The sequence below is a fragment of the Takifugu flavidus genome, chromosome 11 (assembly GCF_003711565.1).
Source record: "Takifugu flavidus isolate HTHZ2018 chromosome 11, ASM371156v2, whole genome shotgun sequence".
Taxonomy (NCBI): Eukaryota; Metazoa; Chordata; class Actinopteri; order Tetraodontiformes; family Tetraodontidae; genus Takifugu; species Takifugu flavidus.
The window spans coordinates 10164458-10185184 of record NC_079530.1 but is presented as its reverse complement, the minus strand read 5'-3'; the positions used below and the strand labels follow the sequence as shown (position 1 = coordinate 10185184).

Here is a 20727-nt window from a genome sequence, read left to right as displayed (position 1 = left end):
CAGTCCGTTGTTTTCCCGAACTTTGAGGTGCGGCGGACACACAAACCACTCGGATAAACAGGAACGTTTTAACCAGGTAAATAAATTCCTGGAAAGGTCGGTGTAAAAGAGGCCGATCTCATAACCTTACTGGTTCAGTAAAAGGCTCCCGGGATGATTGTGACAGGATGTCGGAGCAGGTCCGGGACCATCTTTAAACCGTCGCGTTCAGAGGCGGAAAACCACCAGCAGAAGATCCGAGCGGAGCAGGAAGGGAAGAGAGCTCCTCGGGGTGTAGTGCATGTGAAAAGCAGCTGGGGAGAAGAGGAGGTTTACGTGGCAAGTGGAAACCATTTTGGTGTCGTGCACGGAGGGGGGGGGGTGTTTATGTGCACAGACACGCCGTCTTTAATCCAGCTGCAGGTATCTGGACTCTGCGCACACGAGCTGGTGTCAATGCTGCACGACGTGCACGGCTGTCGGGAGGAAGAGGGGTTAATGTGTTGGTGGGTGGGACAGGAGCGCCGCGGAAGGACGGGAGTTCAAAGCGCTTCTGGGAATGGCGAAGGTGAACTGGGCATCAGCTGGAGAGCAGAAGGCAGACTCAGACTCCCCACAGTCGCAGGAAGAGCTGCGGTCGAACCTTTTTAAGCGGAATGTCGCTCGTGTTCATCGCGCTAAATAATCTGCAAAATACGGGAGCACAGAATGGCTGTGATGTGAATGTTCTGTCCCGAAGCGTCCGGGTTTTCCTGAAGATCCAGCGCAGTGATGCAGCGTGAGCGTGTCATGCATCTGTCTCACAGACAGCAAAGATCAGCTGAACCCCTGGTCAGAGCAGCATCAGAGGGGAAGCGTTAGCATATCACTTTATATACCATGAAGTCACTCGGTTGGCCCTGTCGTGCTAAGTGATGGCGAATCCAGATGACTTTAGGGAAACTTGTGTAGTTTTTGTTTGTGGCCTGCCCCTTCTCCCCCCCTTCCCCGAGCCACATACTTACTCAATGACACGAGTACATCTGCGCTACAATGAACAGCAGTCTTGTCTTCTTCTGTTAAAAAAAAAAAGCCAAAAAAATGGAGTCAAACATCTGCTGTTGATGAGCCAAACAACACTCGCCAAATTTAGGCCTCTGCTCTCGCAGCGTCGCCACAGAAAACACAATAAGACCACCGGAAAACGGTGCCTTCGAGCCGTTTCGGAAGAGGTGGGGGGGAGAAAAGGGGCATAAATGGGGAGGTTAGGTCTCCTGGGGTTCCCCGCTGTCATCATCCCTGGACGGAGCTGGTGACGAGCGGGAGGGGGGTGGACGCAGCCGGGACGTGTGGGAGCAGGAAGCACATGAATAAATGCAAGCAGAGGAGGGGTGTAAACACGGAGCGCGGCTGATACGCCTAGCGGTGCAAAGGCAAGAGAAAAAGCATCGGAGTTTTGAAGGTTGACGCGTCTGCAAAGCGACCCGCCCTGCAGGAAGGACCCAGTTAGCCACCGAGATGCTTTCAATGCGTGATTATTGGTACTAACGTGGTTAAAGAGTCAGAGCGTGTCCGGATTCCAGCTGCAGCTTCAGTTCCTGCGTGTGCTGTTGGAGGGGTCGTACACGCTCACGGTTACTCGCGCCGTAAGAAAACTAAGCCGCCGCTTGTGTTTACATGGTTAACTGGTGAAGTACAGGAACGGAGCCTTCCAATTGGCCGGGCTGCACGCTACAGTCGCCGCTCTAGTGTTTCAGAGGGGCCATCCCTCTGAGCACAGCTCCAGCCCCTTCATCTGGTTCTATTTAAGGCCTCAAGCTCAGCCTCTTTATGATTGGCGTACACAAACCTAGTTCCAGCCCCGACAGGGGAGAAGGAGGCTTTTTAGCAGATGGTTTATTTTCCGAGGGAAACCATTTCTTTCTCTCCCTCTACTGTCCTGTCCTCAGCTGGCTCGGCCTCACTGTCCTGTTACAGTTCCCTCAGCTTTCTCTTCGCCTTTCTCCCTTTCCAGGGCGTTCATGCTCCTTCCTGCGCCTCTTGACCCGATTTCAGCTCCGCGGTGCAGCGAGGATGAGGCTACTTTGCTAACACAGAATGGATTTTCCGCCTTTAGCGGCTTAACCCCGCGTTGCTTCCTGGAACAGCTCCACTCGCAGACTTCCAGCACCCCCGCTGGCCTGGTCGCGGGGCTGGGGAGGGATGCAGCTCTATGGCTAGACGCTCAGGAAGATGTCTACAGCCCTGTGAATATTGTGATTGGCTGAGTTCTACCGACAGAGGGGCCCATGGCGCAGCGGGCGCCCGGCAGCCGTTCTCGCGGACCTATGGCCGGCAGCTGGCTGACGGCGTGTTTTTTCCCCACCGGCCCAGGTCTGGATGCCTCGGACCCCATGCTCCTGGAGCAGTACGTGGTGGTGGCCAGCTATGAGAAGCAAGAGCCCGCAGAGATCAGCCTCCAGGCGGGCGAGGTGGTCGACGTCATTGAGAAGAGCGAGAGCGGTGAGTGATGACAGCAAGACAGGCCGCGACGTGTCCGATGCATGTCACACACACACACACACACACACACACACACACCCCTGTTCCCAACCCTCTAACCTCCTTTGTCCACAGCCGTGGGTTGTTGCTTTGTCCCATCTGGAGGCTGAGCTCTGGCCTGCAGTCAGCCCCGTTTCCCCCCCACTGTTGGTTTAGGCTGAGGGCCAGACTGTTGCCTTTAGCAGGAGGAATGTCTTCCAGCCTCGTATTAATTATTCCAGCTCGCTTTAATGGAAAGCCAGCCAGACACGCTGGATTTACAAATGCCAGCTGCGGAGAGCTCTGAGTCAGCTGTTTGACGCTGGAAAGAACGAGCAAACAAGGGCAGAGATCATGTTTGAGGTTTCGTGCGGCCCGATTTGGCAATTTTCAGTGTCAGCGGCGCGCTGATGTCAGGCATCACGTCACGATGCTCCAGGAACGCACATCTGAGGGGACGCAAAACAAAAGATCCGGAGCCGAACGTGTTGTTTTTAACGCCGCGTTGACCGGAGGAGGGCCCAGTATCGGGGCCCAGCTTTGAGCTTTAATGGCGTGCTGAGACAGTAAAACACTAATGGGACTCATGTGTTCTTCAGCGGGACGGAGGAAGCCGGGACCAGGCGAGGCAGAGGGTTCCACGATGGGCGTGAGAGCACGTCGACGCACGCCATGCTCGCCCCGAGGAAAGGGGGGGGGGGGACTCAAGAGACTAAGCCCTGCTTTGAAGGGTCACGTGTCGCGTCTTTGGGTCTTTGGCGTGTTTGTTTTCGCTTCTCGCACCAGTAGAGTCTCCGCTCGATGGGGGAGCCCGAGTGTGGCGGATATCCCGGTGCCGTGACGTCCTTTGACTGCTCCAGGCACGCTCCTGTGGTTTCCAAACACAGCAACACAGCCCCCACCGCCACCTTCCCTTCTTCCCTTTTAAGTTTCGTCCGACAAGTCGTGCGAGCCGGCCCGCGTTCTCCGTTCCCTCGTTGGTTCCTGACTTCCCTGGATCTGCCGCAGGTTTCTAGAAAGCGGAACAGCCCAGGATTAGTAAAGCACGGCCTTAGACCGGCTGACAGCTTTATTACGACACTTTCACACTCATCTAAAGTAAATACGAGTGCAGCTGCCTGAGGAGGCTGTTTGCAAACATGCCCCCGCAGGATGAGTACGGACCAGCTCGTTGCCGGGCCCCACATTGCCTGAAGTCCTGCGTCAGCACCGTGTGTTTGACATGTGGAATGGCGTGATGTGAAAGTCCTCGTAATGCACAAAGGTGAGCCAGCACAGCGGACCCGAGGTCGGGGAAACCGCACATTTGTGCTCTTCTTTTGTCCGTCGGCGCTACTGTACCACAGACTGCGGCTCCACTTTTCCCAACCTTGGATTAGATAATATGCGCCTTTCACAGCAGCGGAGAATCTAGGTCAGGCCCAGAAGCGAGCTCAGCTTTCTTCACTTTTCCAGCCCGCTGCTCCGAGCCAAGGTAGTATTTTCCGTCGCACCGGCAACACGATGTAACGCGTCGTGTTGCCGTCTAAAAAAGTGTTTTATGTCGATGCTTTCTGGTGTTTCACGCCGAGCACGAAATGAGCAAGAACCTAACTTTGGTGACGTTCAGTTGGGTGAAGAACAGGGGTGTAATTAAACTGGGCTTTATTAATTTCGTCCTCGCGCCCCGCGCAGCTGTTTTATTAGACTTCACCGGGGGAGATACTGGCTCAGGAGGAGAAATGGAAAAAGACATTTCCTGCCAGAGTTAGTGGCTCCGAGACGTTGGTTCATTAAAAAGGCTTAATGGATCCTCCAGGATGCCTGCTTAGTTTACGCTGTGCTGCAGCGACGCTACCCGAAGCTAAGCTAGCGGCCTCGTAAGCCTTTACAGACGCCTTTTGCGCGGCGGATGAAACGTCGCTCGTTAATTAGCCGGTTTGGAGGAAAGGAAAAATAATTTGCAGCCACTTGTGGAACTCTTGTACTTAATGCATCTGGTCTGGTCACACCTGGAGGGCAGCGTTAGGCAGCCGAAGCATCTCTCCACGGAGCCGCCGGGGTTCGACTCCTGTCTCCAGGCCAACTTCAGATCAGCGTCCGTGAGTTACAGTTTCCAGGAATGTCTGTCACCCGTGTGCAGCGCGTATCGCATGGAGGTGTGCATTTCAGGAAGAGATCTAAGTTTAAACTTTGACCTCCCTCCCCCCCCCGATAACAGAACTGGGGTTTAGATCCCATTCAACAGTCCCGGGAGATCCACAGTTGATTCCCAGCATGGGATCGGGGACATGAAAATAAATCCAGCCTTGTCGTCGTCCTCAGGCTGTCAACCGAGTCGTCCCTGACCTTTGCCCTCTAGGACCACCCTCTCAGCTCAACGGTGCAGTAAAGGTGGAGCGTTATGTGGTGCTGGTCCATTTTCCACCCTGAAGCTCTCCGAGTTGCTGTTTTTCCCTCCTTCCCTCCACTCGACGTTATTTGAGGAAACACGGGCAGCTTCCTGGCCCGCCAGCACGCTAACCTTCCGTTTCGCATGTACAATTAGGGAGATGTTTCCTTTCACCAAAGAGGAAAACCTCTACGAGACCTGTCAGCGAAGTATCGGTGACATGACGCAGAGACGGCGGCGACTTCTAAATCTCATTCCGGCAGATGGAAGAACCATCCCCGCCATCCATCCCCTCCATAATACTCCATAATTCAGCGCGCCGCCACTGACCATCACATCAGAAACTGAAGGGGCTCAGTGTGACTCTCGGAGGCTGGCGGGAGATCGAGATCAGCCGCCGTAGTGGTCGTATTAATAGAAAGATCGGCCCGGGAGCCATAAACGTAGCTTTGACTCAGGCGTTCATCACCGAGTAAAAGCAGTAGTTTAACATGTGGCCTCAGACTCTAAAGTAAAACTGTGTCTCCGAATCAGCAGAGCACACAAACGGTGGGCTGTGAACCGTGAGCGGATCCATTCAGGCTCAGGGGGGAGAAGGTTCCGTAGGTCAACATCAGCCCTTGAAAGCGGTGTTGTAACCCGCCCCACACACACACACTCACACACACACCAGCGCAGGTAAATAAAAGCCAGTGCTGTGTAGAAACGGGAAGTGTGTGCGTCGGCCTGGATGGGGCTCTTTGTGCGCTCCGACGCCGGAGCCTCTGTTAATAAACACAGAAGCTGGAAATAAATAGGGTAATAGAGTTTTCTCCCCGCTTTACGCAACAGTGGTGTCGGGTATCTGCAGGGCTGCTGAGCGCTGCATTCCTCCTCATGTCAGGCCATGAAAAAACCCTCTTGTGCTGCTGAGGCTAGATGTGCAGCCATTCCTCTGTGTGTGTGTGTGTGTGTGTGTGAGAACAAAGTTGTTGTTTCTCCATTTTTGTTTGTTTGTGGCGTTATACACATCGTTGTTGTTCTTTAGGTTTTCCAGTTAATTAAGCGTGTGTAGTTTGCGGTGTTGTTTTATAGCCGATCCCGACATTCCAGCTGAAACGTCGGAGCGCCTTACCTTAGTCCAGTTCTCTCGGAGCGTCGGAGAATCTGTTGTTGGTTTGTGAAAATGAAAGAGCGCTTCTCTGGCTGACAGCGTTTCCAGATGGCAGATGCTGCATGAGGGACAAAAAAAAAGAAAGTGCTGTTCGCGTCGGCGTGCACAGGCTGCTGGACACGAGAACAGCTAGAACAGCCTAAAGCTGCAGAAAGTCCCATTTGGAAAACACATTTTTGGCTTGATATTCCTTAGAAGTTGAGGGGTTTCGTCACGCAGTCACGTGATGTTTCACCTAGGATTAGCAGAAGGCTACAGCTGGATTAGCCTAGCTTAAACACTAAATGTCTGTATGCTACCGCCGACTTCAAAGCTCCGGAAGATACCAATTATAGTTTAGTGTGAGTTCTACAGAACCAGGCTGATAGCATCGTGTTTATTATTCATATACAGATGTTATAACCTCGATAAATAACAAAGTGTTGTTGATACAAATCTGATTTTTTTAATGTAACTGAAACACTTTTGCACTTCTGCTCTTAGCAACAAATAAATAAAACCTCTTTGCGGTCAAAAATGCACTCCTCAGCCCCAAGAGCTGTACCACAGCCATATAATTTTACCCACAAACCTTTGCTGTTTTTGTAAATGTGTTTATTTTTCTTCCAAAATCTGCCAGCATGGAGTTTTGCTTTTCTTCCAACCACCTAGTGGCCAGATCAGGAACTGCAAGCGTGTGGATTCGCTTCCTCAGGAAGCCCCTTTTGCCCTGTTCGTTTCCAACGTGCACTCGGTGATCGCTACTCAAGATTTTGGCTGCCTCCTTTCCCACTTCTCTGATTCAAACTGGCAAGAACTTTTCAAATGCAGTAAATTGTTGCGCCGCGTGACACAACAACAGAGCTGCAGCTTTGTAGTGACAACGTTGTGATCAATTGATCCATCAAACGTGGCTTCTTAGCCGTCCAATCAACCTGCGATGGTAATCTGCCCCCAGGCTGTCGCTTCAGGACGGGTCAAAGGGGATTTCTGTCATTTCAAGCGGGGTTCTAATCATTTTAACATCCGCTGGGCTTAAATCAGTCGTTTGATGCGAAGGAACGAAACAGTTGTCGTAGCATAACTGACAGATATTTTTAGAAACAAGGCCCCCTTTGTTCCCCCCCACATCTGTGCAGATAATCTCTGCCATCCACAGAGCGGATGGAAACCACATTTGTTTTCCAATTTATTTATACCGTCGGTTGTTTCTCCCTGCGACCGGCCATTTCATTTTCTCAGTTTTATTCACAAAAAAAAGTCCTGGGAGGAGGAAACGCAGAGAAACAGCTGCTCCTTCGTAAGTTTTATGTTTCCGATTAAGAATGCACAAATGATAATTCTGTCAAACAGGAATCACCCCCCCTCCCAGCCTGCATGGAGCAAAACCCCAGAAGAATTATGACAGCATAAGCTAGCATGCATACCTCAGATAACACATGCTAATAAAGAGGTCGCGAGCGTGTATGTGTGCTGTCACCTAAAAAGGCAAAGAAAGGATTATTTAACCGCCTGCTTTGAAACAATAAACACGCCCTCCCCCCTAAATCCCACTAAATTCACTTAAAAGTGGGACAAAAGTCCCCTCAAACGAGCGTGAGAGTTCCTTTTCTGTGTTTAGGTGGAGCTGATTTCTGGGTTCTTGTGACGAGAGACGAGCAGCAGGCTTCTCTTTCTGCCTCCCTCCTTTCTGGAATTGCAGCAGGTTTGATATAAACCCGACGCCAGGAAGGTTTTATTGCCTTTTCTCCAGCTTGGCTGAACTCAGCCTAAGCACCTGACACACGGAGGGACGGGTGAATCACGAAGGCCGCTGCCACCAATAACAGCGCCTGTTTGCTCGGAGTGGCGCCGCCGCCTGCGTGCACGTCCGGGCCGCAGTTAAACTGCAGCTTCTCGTGTTTACGTTTCTGGAAGTGCTGGGTTTGGGATAACTTGCCCGCCCGTGTTTGCGTCGGCAGGTGCCAGCCAGGCTTTTCTGCACCTTATTCTCAGATTCGCTTCTGCTGAGTCAGCGAGGAGACGACCGCCGCTCCCTTTTATCGGACGTGGATCCTCGAAGCCACGGCTGTCCGAGCGTTCCACGGCCCGCTGCATACCTGAGCTGCAGCCAGCGCGCACCAGTGCCAGAGGCTCACGGTTTTCCCCCGCCGACGACCCGCCCCGACCCCACGCACGGCGAGGCCGCCGCACGGCGAGCAGCTCCAGTCATTATGAATCCCAGTCTTTTTGTTTACGGCGCTTGGATGGATGCGGAGATCAACTAGGAACAAATTCTTCTGGCAGTTTTTGCGCGACATTTGTCAGCTGAGACGGATTTAATTTCGGGTGTTGGCGGGGAGTTTTCGGGGGACGGGGCGGTCTTTTTTTTTTGTAAACATCTCTGTAAATTTGTAAAACAGAAACAATAATATCTGCCTCCAATCTGTAATGACCTTCAATTTAATGCCTGGCTCATTATGATAAATGTCATCATTAAGGAGATAATTACACCATCATTTAGCCCGCGCAGATGAATTACACTCTCTTAATTGCTATTATTCCTGTATTACTGTCGTGGTTTGTTTATATTTTCCCTAGAACATTTGTGTAACTTCATTACCATAATCATCCATCGGACACGTCAGAATCCCAACATGTTTGCTTGCTCCAAGCTGCCGAAAGTACAGAAACCAGCACAAATCCGCTTTTTCCATGAGTAAAGAATTTAGTTTTAAAAACAGTGATGAGGAAACAATCGGATTCTTGTTTGTCGATAACTGAGGGACAAAAATAGAGGTCAACAACACGTAAACAGGCTGGACGACCAAACCGCCGCATTCTCGGGAAATTTGGGTCAGCGCACCATTTCTGTTGAAAACCGTGACTGGACCAGTAAAAGGGTGATGAAACACTTCCTGTCGCCTTCACGGCGCGTCCAAACAGCTGTCGGCCATGTTGTGTCCCGTCACCCAGAGGAGCAGCGGACGCGCCGCTCGCCGCAGGCCCGGCTCATTCGGTGGCCGCTCCGAGAGCAGGACCGCGCTCCCGTCGGCAGGAACGGCTGATGGAGCGCAGGTGGAACGATAACCCCGAGCCAGACGCCCTGATATCGTTGGCCTGCGGCCGCTGCTCCTCTCAGCCAATTAGGTTCCTCCTCTTTGCGGTTTTTATTGGCGTGTTTTGATTTACGCAATGATACCAGTGGACGGGCCAGATGTGTGAGCTGTTGTGTTTTTACAAGGGCGGATCTTATCACGGGTCTGAACTCGTTGGCCTTCCACACACACACGCCGACCCCTCGCTCCCGGCACCGCGATCCTTCTGCACGCCGTCACGCCACGTTGGTCGGCGTTGGCGTCCCCGCTGGGTCTCAGCCGCTCTGCTTCTCCCCGCAGGTTGGTGGTTCGTCAGCACGGCGGAGGAGCAGGGGTGGGTCCCCGCCACGTACCTCAACTCGCACAGCGGGACGAGGGACGACCTGGACCTGGGCGCGTCTAAAGCCGGAGAAGGTAAGTCCCCGCCAGGGTCCTCAGGGGTTTGATCATGTGACGCGGCGGCGCAGGCCTGCCGTCACCTTCCCCATGAACACCCCTGTCTCTGTCTGCTGGACGCCGTTGGTGTTGGTGGCGAGCGGGCCTTGGGTTTCTGTGGACGGGAGGAGGAGCGGAGCACAGCGCTGCTCTGTACCAGCTCCGTCTCCTGTCACCACCAGGAAGAGCGCCAAGGAAAGCGTCTCCGTCGGAAGCTGCCGGGTTCCACCTTCGCAGCGTCCTTTCCCTCCCGGGTTTCGTAGCTTGAGAGGCTGCACGCGGCGGATAAACCGGAGCGTGGCAGGCGAGCGTTGATGTTTTATCCCGCTGGATCCAAAAACCCTGATAAGAAACACACCCACCGCACAATTCAGACATATGTGAAGCCGAAGGCCGCGTCTAATCGCACAATCATCTCCGTATGCCTTTTCTAAACATCGCAGCGGCGGAGGCTCCGCTCCCCTCACACGCCGAGACTCCTGGCAAGGTCTCCTAGCAACAGGCAAATCTGTTGCGTCAGAGGAAACCTAATAAACCGCCGGAGCAGAGATTCCAAACAAATGTCAAGGCTCCACACATATTTTAACGCGCTGTAGTTGGTCTTTGTAGCGCTACGCTAGCTCTGATCATCACTGTTGATGGTAAAATGCCAGGTTTCTCCACGCTCACTTATCAGCGGAGAGATTTCCACAACGCGTGACCACACAGTCCCAAACACACCAATGAAGGGCTACGCCCAGCACAAGTATCTGGGATTTGTTGGGTTTTTTTCTTCTGGGAGGATAATCTGTCAGTTTAATCCGTGTTTGTGTGTCCAGTCCATCATGGGAAAGGCACGGAGCTCCTCCTGAGTCCTGAGTTTTGGCTCCCTCCGCGTCACCGCAGCGCCACCCAAAAGAAAGCACATTTCACGCCGATTAAAACCGTCCCGTCGGCACCTCCAAAGGTCGGAGGTCACCTGGCGTCATGCTGCGTCCGCTCTCGTTTTCTTTTTTTTCCTTCGGAAAGAAAGTTAAGAGTCAGGAACAACACTGAGCCTTTGGAACAAGCTGTAAACAACATCAAAAATAGATCAGAAAGTAGACAGCAGAGACCTGCATACAAGCGTTTAGACGATTTTGGTGCATTTTGATCATTTCGCTTTGTTTTAAGCAACATTTTTGAGGTGGGTGCTGCCAGCGGTGCAGACCAGGTCCGAGCCCAGATGGCAGAGAGCTATTTTAAATACTTTAACGGCCGAGCGTGCAGCACAAACAGACATATCTAAAACCATCGAGGCGTGTTCTGGTGGATGTTTTCCACATTTGCAACCCTCTGTTAAACTGTTCACCTGAACTCATAAAAGGTCGGTGGTTAATGACCAGTCGATCTGGAGCTGCCTCATTAGCATTTAGACAGTTGTGACAAGCCCCCGCAGTCGCTTCACCTACCGGTTCAGACGCAGACTCGCAGCTGGCGGCTCTATTAATTGGAAGGCATTCTTGCAACATCGGTGCATTTCCCAGAAGCTCCAGGATGGGGGGGAAACACATGCTAACAACATCCTGATTACAGGGCTTAGCGACTATACGCTGGTTTAACACTTCCTCTGTAACCTCCACCCCCTCATTTTAACCGTCCGCCATCTCATTCTACATGTACTGTAGCTAATAACGAGGCTCTGTGTCATTTGTGTAACATTTGTGCTCGTTCTTTATGTCTCTTGTCTGTGTGTGTGTCTGTCGTCTCCTCACCACGTGTGTCTGTCAGTTACTAAGCGCCATAAGGCTCATCTGAAGAGGCTGGACCGAAGATGGACGTTGGGGGGCGTCATCAGCCGGCAGCAGAGCCGAGGTGAACAGATACAGATGCTGCCCCCCCCCCCCCCCCATCCCCACCAGCACCGTCGCTCTCCGTGTTCACTGTGTCGTCCTCCTGCACACATGTTTATCATGATCCACAACCATGACTCACAACTAACCACTAACTATGCTAATATTGCTCACATGAAATTAGCCTGGAAAGCCAGAGTGAACGCAGCAGTGAGTGCGTTCGCCAGAAATTCAGGCTGGGCTCAAATGATGTGACAGAATTGTTCCATGAAAGCATTCTAAAAGAAAATTCAACCAGTATTCCCAGAACCACCAAACAAAAGTGGCCCACTCAGCTGTATGTGATTACATAATAGATTCTGGAACGGCCGGCGCTCCGATTTAAACCCAGATTTAGTTTCTGTTTTATTAGCAAAGGAGTCCTGGATCTAGTCTTCTCATAAAACTGTATTTTACTAGTTACAGGTTTTTGTTGCTCTTACTTTCAGATTGCAGCAGATAATCAAACGAAACAGATATAAAATTACAGAGAAAAGAGACATAAATTTACACATTTTCCTTCGAGCAAGGAAAGCCAGGTTTTTTTCCCCTCTCTGCAGATGGTATGATGTTGAGATCAGCCCATTTTTCTTGCTTGTCAGTAGATGTTGCTCTCTTGAGTGTGCAGAGAGATGTTTCCAACCCAGAACTCCTAAAAAAAGAGCATTATTTTGCTGATTCCTCAAGAATAATTCAGGAAACTGATGCGAGCGACGTCTGTTGTGGTTGAAATAACATTTGCTTCAGAGTTTCCCCTCAGCGCTCTGCTGGATATTGTTTAAGAAGAGGCTGGTGAGAGGGAAACGGTTCACCGTTCCAAAAATAAAGAGGTTAGAAGAGCCGGGCGAAATGAAAATAAAGTGCACAGAAATATCTGTTGAAATCTGCTGCTTCTGCATGTGAGGGGGAACTGCAGTCCCACACCCATCCCCGTCCCTGCGCGACATTTGGAATATGGTTGGAGAAAAGGAAAAAAAAAAAGGGAGAGAGAGCTCTCCTGCCAGAATGGCTCCTCTGAACCCTCTGGGAGGACAGCGAAAAGATTAGAGTCTCTTTATAAGCTGTTTCCCTTCATGAGCACACGTCACCGCGCTGCCCCGTTCAGACCGTAAATGCACTAATGACACAGGAAATAATGTCCCTGCTCCGCCCCCACCATGGAAATGTATAAATCAACATGGAGCCTTGGTTCTATGCTGACTCAGGAGACACTGGCTGTCACTTCCAAGGGCGCTATTAGCACGAGCTTAGCCTTATTTAGTAGCTTTGGGAACGCTGTCCTTCTACAGTAATGGTTTGTGACCATCAGCAGGGGAGGATAATGTCAAAGTTTGAGAGTAAATGGGAAGGTCGGGTAAGGAGAACGATGCAGGAATACCATCCAAGTTAAGCTCATTTAGCTCCAGCCGCACAGGTTCATTTAAGTTAGCGTCGAGCATCTGGAGTTTCCCGAAGCTGCGGCACCTTTACGGTTTGTCCTTCTCAAACTTTTCCAGGTCACCCTAAAGTTTGGATGAGGAGAAGGGGAGAATTGGACTGCAGGTTATTATTTTGGCTCTTCCTGTAACGATATTCCCTCTCACTGACTTTCAGCTCTCCTCGGGGATCACTTTGAGAAAACTGCTCACAGTTGGGACTGTTCAGCAAAAGAAATGTTCGCCCAAAAACTGAAACTTTGCTCGTTATCCCCGTATTTTCAGTCTATACGTGTTGGGTGTTTCGGGCTAAAACGCTGCCGCGGACCAATCAAAGACAGCGATCATCTGAACCCTCAACAGTTCCAACAGTTTTGCTTGAAACTTTCTTTATTCATCCATTTTCTTTCCCTCAATAATCACAGTATTTATTTTCTGGCTTTGGCAGAAGAGAAGTACGTAACCGTGCAGTCCTACACCAGCGAAGGCAAGGATGAAATCGCCTTTGAGAAAGGCGTGGTGGTGGAGGTCATTCAGAAGAACCTGGAAGGCTGGTGGTTCATCAGGTACATGGCGGCTTATTCGGTCGACATCTTACGTCTTTCGCCCCGAATCGTCTTCTCATCGCTCCTCTTATTCAAATGACTCCACAGGTACCAAGATAAAGAAGGCTGGGCTCCGGCTTCCTACCTGAAAAAAATGAAGGACGACCTCTCTCCCCGTAAGAAAGCGGTCACGGGCCCGGTGGAGATCATTGGGAACATCATGGAGATCAGCAACCTGCTGAACAAAAAGGCTTTGAGTGAGAAGGACGTGCAGACGGAGGGCGTCCCAGAGAGCCCCCAGGCGGCCAGGAAGGAGATCAGCCTGCCGATCCCCTGTGCCGAGTCCAGCCCCGCTAGTAACCCCCAGGAGGAAAAGAGCAAAGTGGAGCCTGCCTCCCCAGCTGTAGCCCGCATCGCCCCCCACCGAGTGGAGATCGGTAGGTCTCTGATGAAAGAATGCTGGGGCAGGGGTTAAAGTCCCCTGAGCTCTGGGCGCGTGTGACGGGGTTCGCATTGTTTTGCAGGCTCCCCGGTTCTCCGGCAGAAACCTCCCCCCCGAAGAGATGCCACACTAGTAAGGATATTTCCAGTTTGTGTCGTCCTATATGAGGTCGTTAGTTATGATCTTCAACATATCTGTTTTCCCTTCTTCAGCTAGTAACAAAAAATAAACAGTAAATTTAAGTGTTTACCAAGTGAATCTATCTAGTCCTTGGCAACGTGGTGTAGAATCAATAAATGAATCATGACTTTTGCAGGAATTCTGGCCCTTACCTTGTTATCTGTTTGAGGTGGAACTATTTTATTTATTCAAGAAGCCTTTTAGTCCAGCCAACTGAGTTCATGCACCCGCATAACTCCCAAAAGTCTCCTTGGACTCAGCTCGATGATCTGATTTCACCCCCTTGCGAAATGACAACTTGGAGACACAGCTGAGATGTTTAAAGAAATCTTTCCTTTTTAATAAAACACTGTTGATAATCAGAGGATGATGAAGTGGATGAGAGCTGAATTGCACGGAAAGAAAAGTACAGTACTGTGGAAGACGTGTACAGTGCTCGTGAGTCAGCTTCATAGCTGCTCTGACACGGTTGATTTACGCTTCCAGGGATTTCAGTTGCCTTCCCCACCGGAGCCCCCTACGGTCGAGGCGGAGTATTACACCATCGCGGAGTTCCAGTCCTGTATTTCTGATGGAATCACTTTCAGCGGAGGCCAGAAAGCAGAGGTAAGCCTCTGGTAAACAGGAACAGCTCAGGTCCAACTCCAGTTCAGTGCCTTCACATAAATATTTGCATTTATTTTCAATTCGTAGGTGATTGAGAAGAATTCTGGAGGATGGTGGTATGTTCAGATAGGAGAGAAGGAGGGCTGGGCTCCCTGTTCCTACATTGACAAGCGCAAAAAGCCCAACCTAAACCGCAGAACAAGCACTCTGTGCCGCCCCAAGGTTCCACCTCCAGCTCCGCCTGTCAAGAAGCAGGACTCTGTGGAAACGGCGCCCCCGAGCAGCCCCGGGTCTGAGGCTCCAGAGTCCCCCGTGTATCAGGGGAGGCCTGTTTACGAAGAGCCAGAGTATGACGTCCCAGCGATCGGCGATCTGGACCTGGAGTCCGAGTTTGAGTTTCTGAGGGGCGAAAGTTCCCTGGTGGATGGAAAGAATGAGGACACGTCCTCCGAAAAGGGATCTCACATGTCCTCCAAACCCTCTCCCGCTTCATCACTCCACAGCGCCTCCTTTAAGATGGGCGAGTCCTTTGAAGATGGCCACGACGCAGGGGGGGAGGCGGAGGGGGACGAGGAGTGTATTTATGAGAACGATGGCTTCCGGCCTTTCAAGGAGACACCTGAGAGGCAGTGCAGCAGGGATTCCAGTTCCTCCAGGACAAGTGTCTTCTCCGAAAGCAGCAAGACGGCCGGAGGCGGGCGGAGGGCTGGAGGTAGCAAGTTCAAGGGAGACTCGAACGGGAGCTCATTCTCAAACAAATTTGAAGAGGGAACCGGCCCAAAATCGGCCCTTGCTGAGTCCCAAAACAAGAGAGAGCAAGAAGAAAGCAAGCCAGTCTCCTCCACCCTGTCCTCCTCTAAATTAAAGCCGGTGGTGCGGCCTAAACCTCAGCTAGCCAAGACGTCCAGCTCGGAGCAAATGGACATCAGCTCATTGAGGAGGCAGCTGCGCCCGACGGGGCAGCTGAAGAACAGCATCAAAATGAAAAACGAGGACTCGGAGACAGCTTCTGTCATCTCCTCGGAGGATTCCTTCTCCTCTCAGAGCACCTCTGATCTCTCCTCCATCTATTCCAAAGGCAGCCGAGGAGACTCGGACCTGGAAGGCTGCGCCGTTTATCGCACCACGGATCCGTATGAGAAGGTGCAGGAGTCCGAGCTCAGCTTCCCTGCCGGGGTGGAGGTGGAAGTGTTGGAGAAGCAGGAGAGCGGGTGGTGGTATGTCCGCTGGGGCGATACAGAGGGCTGGGCTCCCACCTACTACCTGGAGCCCCTCAGGCAACAGGACGACTTTGCGGGCTCTGAATCCGAAGGATCCCCCTCCAAACCTGGAAGCCTCAGTAAGTCCAACAGCCTGGAGAAGAACGAACAAAGGGTCCAGGCTCTTAACAACATCAACCAAAACTTAAAGAAGGTCACCCCTCCCATCCCTTCCAAGCCCCCAGGCGGCTTCTCCAAACCCATCAGCTTCTTCGGCTCGCGGAAGCAGAACAGCGCCAAGCAGCAGGTGGTCCGGCCCCAGTCCGTCCTCATCTCCGCACCCATAATGGATCCTCCCAGCTCTCTGGGTGCTTTACGGAGAAACGAGTCCCTCAACTCCACGGACCACCCCCGCGTCAGCCCCACGGTGCGGCGCAACGCCTCCTTTGGTACCGCTCCACGCGGCCTGGTAGCAAACAACCTAGCACTACCCAGCAGGAACCGATCCGGTACCGGGAGCTCAGAATCCCTCGGCCTCGGCTCGGTGAAAAACTCCCTGCCCGTCTCCACCGTGAAACCCAAGCCCCACATCATCCACAACAACCTGAGGGAGATTTACGTCTCCATAGCGGATTACCACGGCGACGAGGAGACCATGGGCTTCCCTGAAGGGACCAGCCTGGAGGTCCTGGACAGAAACCCCAACGGGTGGTGGTACTGCAAGATCCTGGACAATGGCAAGCAAAGGAAAGGCTGGGTCCCCTCAAATTACCTCGAGAGGAAGCACTAACGCTCACGTGCGGAGCTGGCAGATCTCTGCACGTGCGCATCAGGACTGAACAAACAGATGCTTTTATTTTGTGAAGAGAACAAACCCTAAGACACTTGCAGGGGGGGGTTGAGATCACACCCGGTACCTTTGCCCCACCAGGACACGAGACGCCCGGTAGAATGAGACCACGGCCTGGAATGTGGCGTTCCTGGGCTTTACTGACACACCCGGAACAAAGAGTGACGGCTAATTTCCGATTCTTCACTCTTATCCTTAACTTGAACTAAGATGTCCCTTCGTGTCCGCTCCCTAAACTGTCCTCTGAACTTTTCTCCCCCTTTTTAAAATACATTTAAGCCTTAATGCATGTTTAAAACGACTCATTATACCGACGACGCCTTGAGCTGTTGAAATTAAACCGTTTTTCTTTTACTTTCCGTGAAGAAAATTCCAGTTGTTACCAAAGCTGCTTTGTGTTAGTCTCATCTTGGTGCTGCCTCTTTGGTTTTTATTTTTGCATGATTTAAAAAAGAAAGAAAGAATATCTCGTTATACTGTATGTGTCACCTTACGTGAAATATTTAATCCATTTAATTGTGTTATTTTGTCCCAGCAACACAAATTGTGAGCATCTCTGATTATCACAATTACCCCCAAATGTAAAAATAGAAACCACCCCGAACCTCGTTTTAATTTCTGTGGCGAATTGTCCAAAGTTAAAACCTCCTTGTCATTAAACAAAAGATATATTTATTCAAGAATTAAAATAATTTAGCTTATTTTATTTTTTAGACTTTTACTCATTTTAAAATAAAACATAAAAAAAAAAAACGAAAAAAAATCCCCACCAAACTGCCAAATCTTTCACGATAACTTTAAATTTCTGCTGGGCAGTAATTTTTCAACTTTTTCTTTTGACCATTCAGCTCCAGCCGTACTGGGATGCTCACGTTTGTTTCCTGTTACCAGTGTTACCAGTGGTGATAACTGAAGTAATTAAATAAATGCACTTTTACACTGCACCGGTGTCTCCCTTCTGTGATTTAACCTCGGCAGTTTTAGAGGTCAAGCTTCACCCGGAGCCTCTTTGATGTTTTCCTTTGTTCTACCGTTTCAAAGGAACCGTCCCAGAATTCCCAAAACTGACCTCAGTCAGAATCAAAGGAAACCTCTAAGACCTGTTTAATGTTTTCCACATATCCTTCATGTCCTTCATATCCCTGCACAGCATTCGATCGGGCAGCAGGATGCTAATAAATTAGCGCACGCTTGGTTGCGTGGTGGCCCTCTGAGCTGTTATGCATAGCGCACGTGCATGATGGTGTCATTGATCAGAATCCCTCTGCAGCTCCTGCCTAATGAGGGTTTTATCATAGGTCGTGTTAGACAGCGGGAGCTTTTAGTTGGGAACGACAAAGGGTTGGGAAGCACGGGTTTCCCCGACCTGCTTCCTGTCTCATGTTGCTTCATCTGGCTTCAGCTGAGAGGATCACATTGGGGTTATGTGTGCGCTCGTTGTCACCTCCAGCTACAATCAGAGGGAATCAAAACACTGATGCAGTTTTGCAGTGTCAGAACCTCCATATTGCCGACATATTGGATTTGGAAATATAATAGGATCCGCGGCCGACAGGAATTGAGCATGAAATATGTCTGTACCAGTGGCTGTTCCCTCTGTTGGGACCTTAATGCTCGAACTCGCTGGTTCGGAACTAAGTTATGATCATCTTTACAAACAGGCCTGCTGGCTGTTTGAGAGAGTGAAAGGATCAGCTTCCTTTCTACCCTACTGTGTGGAATTTCTGCTTATTTGTGCACGCCAAAGATAAATCACCGGAGGACGGCGGGATGAAAAGGAAATTCAAAGTGTGCGGGGACGATTGAATCCTCAAGTGTGCAGTCACTCTTTGGCTAGTCAGCAGAATTAATTATGATAAATGAGTTGATAAGGAATACAATTAGAGAATCAGGGAAGAAGAGTTTAATAACACAAGTGATTGACAGCATGGCCTCATGGTGAAAGGTTTGACAGACTGAGTTTATGTGTTTTACTTTAGGGTGAAAGCAAAAATCTCCGTGCATCTCCTATAACGCAATCAAATAAGTATGTTTTTATTTTTTCATGCGCAGAGGGTGCAGTGGCGGCCTCTGGCCTCTGGAGGGCAGCAGCACTCAGGCTCCCCTGGAAAGTTGACGCCATCAGAACGTCCAGCTTCCTCCACGCTGTGACCAGTGAAGAGGTGTGATCGTTCCCACAAATCTGGACCATGAACACAGTCGTAATTTTAGTGCAATCTCTCTTCTCCTCACAGTCTCTCCCTCAGTACTGGAAAACTGTCCGGCGTAAAGATTTTTCATCAGCATCCAAAGCTGAAAAGCTCCACGACAGCAGGCGCAAACTCCAAATCCTGACAGCCTGGCATTGGGGTTAAACTCCTAATCAATCGCCCGCTGCTCCGCCGGAATACAGATTCACAACGTTCCTAGACGAAGAACTTTGTCTGAGTGAAACAGAGACGTCACAAAACAGCCGAGCCTCTGAGCCTTGGAAGGCCGGGCGCCAGGTTCACCCAGAGGTCTGAGTGGAAAGTGTGTGCGCACGCATAAACCAGTGAGATCTACTGTATTCATATCACTGTCATGGACGCGGACTGTGTATTTGCCTCTGACATCTGGCCACGAACACCAGCCACCGACGCCTGTTTCATGTCGGGATGTCGTTGGCTGTATTTGCGCCTGTTGGAGAGCAGCATAAAACAGTGGTGCATTAAAGTCGGGCCCACGGGGGAGTAAATAACAGATGATGTTCGTTCCACATACCTTGGCTATAAACAGTTTCTCTGTGAGTTATAGCTGTTTACTAAAAGCCCTTCCCTTTGTTATTCATATAGTATACATGTGGAGGGGGCGTCAGTGAAGCGATACTACTGCCGCGTCCTCAAGCGTGGCCGCAAGTTTGGTTCTCGCCGTTGCACAATTTGGAGTGTTCCCGCGGTTCCGTTGACCGGTCGCAGTGGTCACTGTAAGAAAAGTGAGGCGCTGTCGTTCCTCATCTTTACAGCCTGGATTCCGAGCGAATCCAACAAGATGGCGGCCGAGAATGTCAAAATATAGGAAATGAATAAGAAAAGGCGCGTACATTCGCGGGTTCAGACTGCGTCTTTATTGAACAACCTGAACAGAAATCACATTAGGAATATTTTAACAGCTAGAAAACAGAAACTCCCAAGAAAACCAAAAGTATGAACAGATTTCTCATCAAAAAAAATATACAACGCTCACCTGGTCGGATGGCTTCGTGGTAGCTGGGCTGCAAATATTTGGTCACATTTAAACACACAGTTCTAACCGTCTGTCAACTATCAGCTCCTAACTCTAAAAAAAGATCTCATTTAAATACATAATCAGCTCATCACACACACACAACACACACTTTATTCCCTTTCAATGCCATATCTAATTATATGACACTAACACACAAAGTTTGACATTCTGGGGGGGGGACGCTTTTCCACTCTGGTTGATTACATCTGATTTTTCCAGTTAAGTAGCCACACAGCAAACAGGTGACTCGTGAATGAATACTGTGCTATAACTGTGCTATATTTAGCCCTTTTGTCCCTTGTTTCATCCAGCTCCACCTCCATTTTCTGTTAACCGGCACTGATTTCCCCAACCTGGAGCCCAACCTGGAACGCACTGTTCGTTAGGTCACGGAGCCGTTAGAGGTCAAACAGATGAAACACTCCCATTAGGGCAATTTAGGTTCTCCAATCAGCCAGTGGGTGGAAGCCGGAGTACCTGAGCAAAGCTCAGACGCAGGAAAAAGAGCGTTCTAAATTTTGATTGTAGAGTGTCTGAGTAGTTGTTCACAGCAGCTTGTGTGTTGTGTAATTACTGCCGTGATTGAAAGATGCCTAGAAATGGGAGCAGCTGCTTGATGTCGGCCGTTTGCATTAAATTATGCTGATGACTTTAGCTATCGGTAGCTTCTTGCTAATGCTGGCGCCTTTGAGACACGCTAAAGATCAACTTTGTGGTGTCAGACCTCTCTGAATCCTTGTCAATGGCGCGTCCACAAAGCTTGGATGTAACTCAACAGTTCTCTCCTCATCACTCCCATCTGCACCGTGCTCCTCAAAAGAAACACTGACTTTTGGGCAATTAGTTAGGAGGGCTGTTCAGCTCTGCTGGACCCTGAGAGAAAACCAAAAAAGGCATGTTT

General features: G+C 50.4%; 1 protein-coding gene across 4 annotated transcripts in view; it reads left to right on the top strand.

Annotated features, from left to right (window-relative positions):
- The window catches only part of LOC130534080 (SH3 and PX domain-containing protein 2A-like), a 29037-nt gene extending 11513 nt beyond the window's left edge, over nt 1-17524 (top strand). Inside the window, exons 7-14 of one of the 4 annotated variants that reach the window (XM_057047959.1) lie at nt 2332-2460; nt 9359-9472; nt 11243-11326; nt 13207-13324; nt 13412-13740; nt 13828-13877; nt 14412-14531; nt 14619-17524. In XM_057047959.1, the coding sequence (XP_056903939.1) occupies nt 2332-2460; nt 9359-9472; nt 11243-11326; nt 13207-13324; nt 13412-13740; nt 13828-13877; nt 14412-14531; nt 14619-16520 (2846 nt within the window). In that variant the 3' untranslated portion in view covers nt 16521-17524. Of the gene's footprint in view, nt 1-2331; nt 2461-3078; nt 3743-9358; nt 9473-11242; nt 11327-13206; nt 13325-13411; nt 13741-13827; nt 13878-14411; nt 14532-14618 lie in introns of those variants that run through there. The other 3 variants (XM_057047961.1, XM_057047960.1, XM_057047962.1) reach the window with 3 other exon arrangements.
- The last annotated feature ends 3203 nt before the right edge of the window (nt 17525-20727 follow it).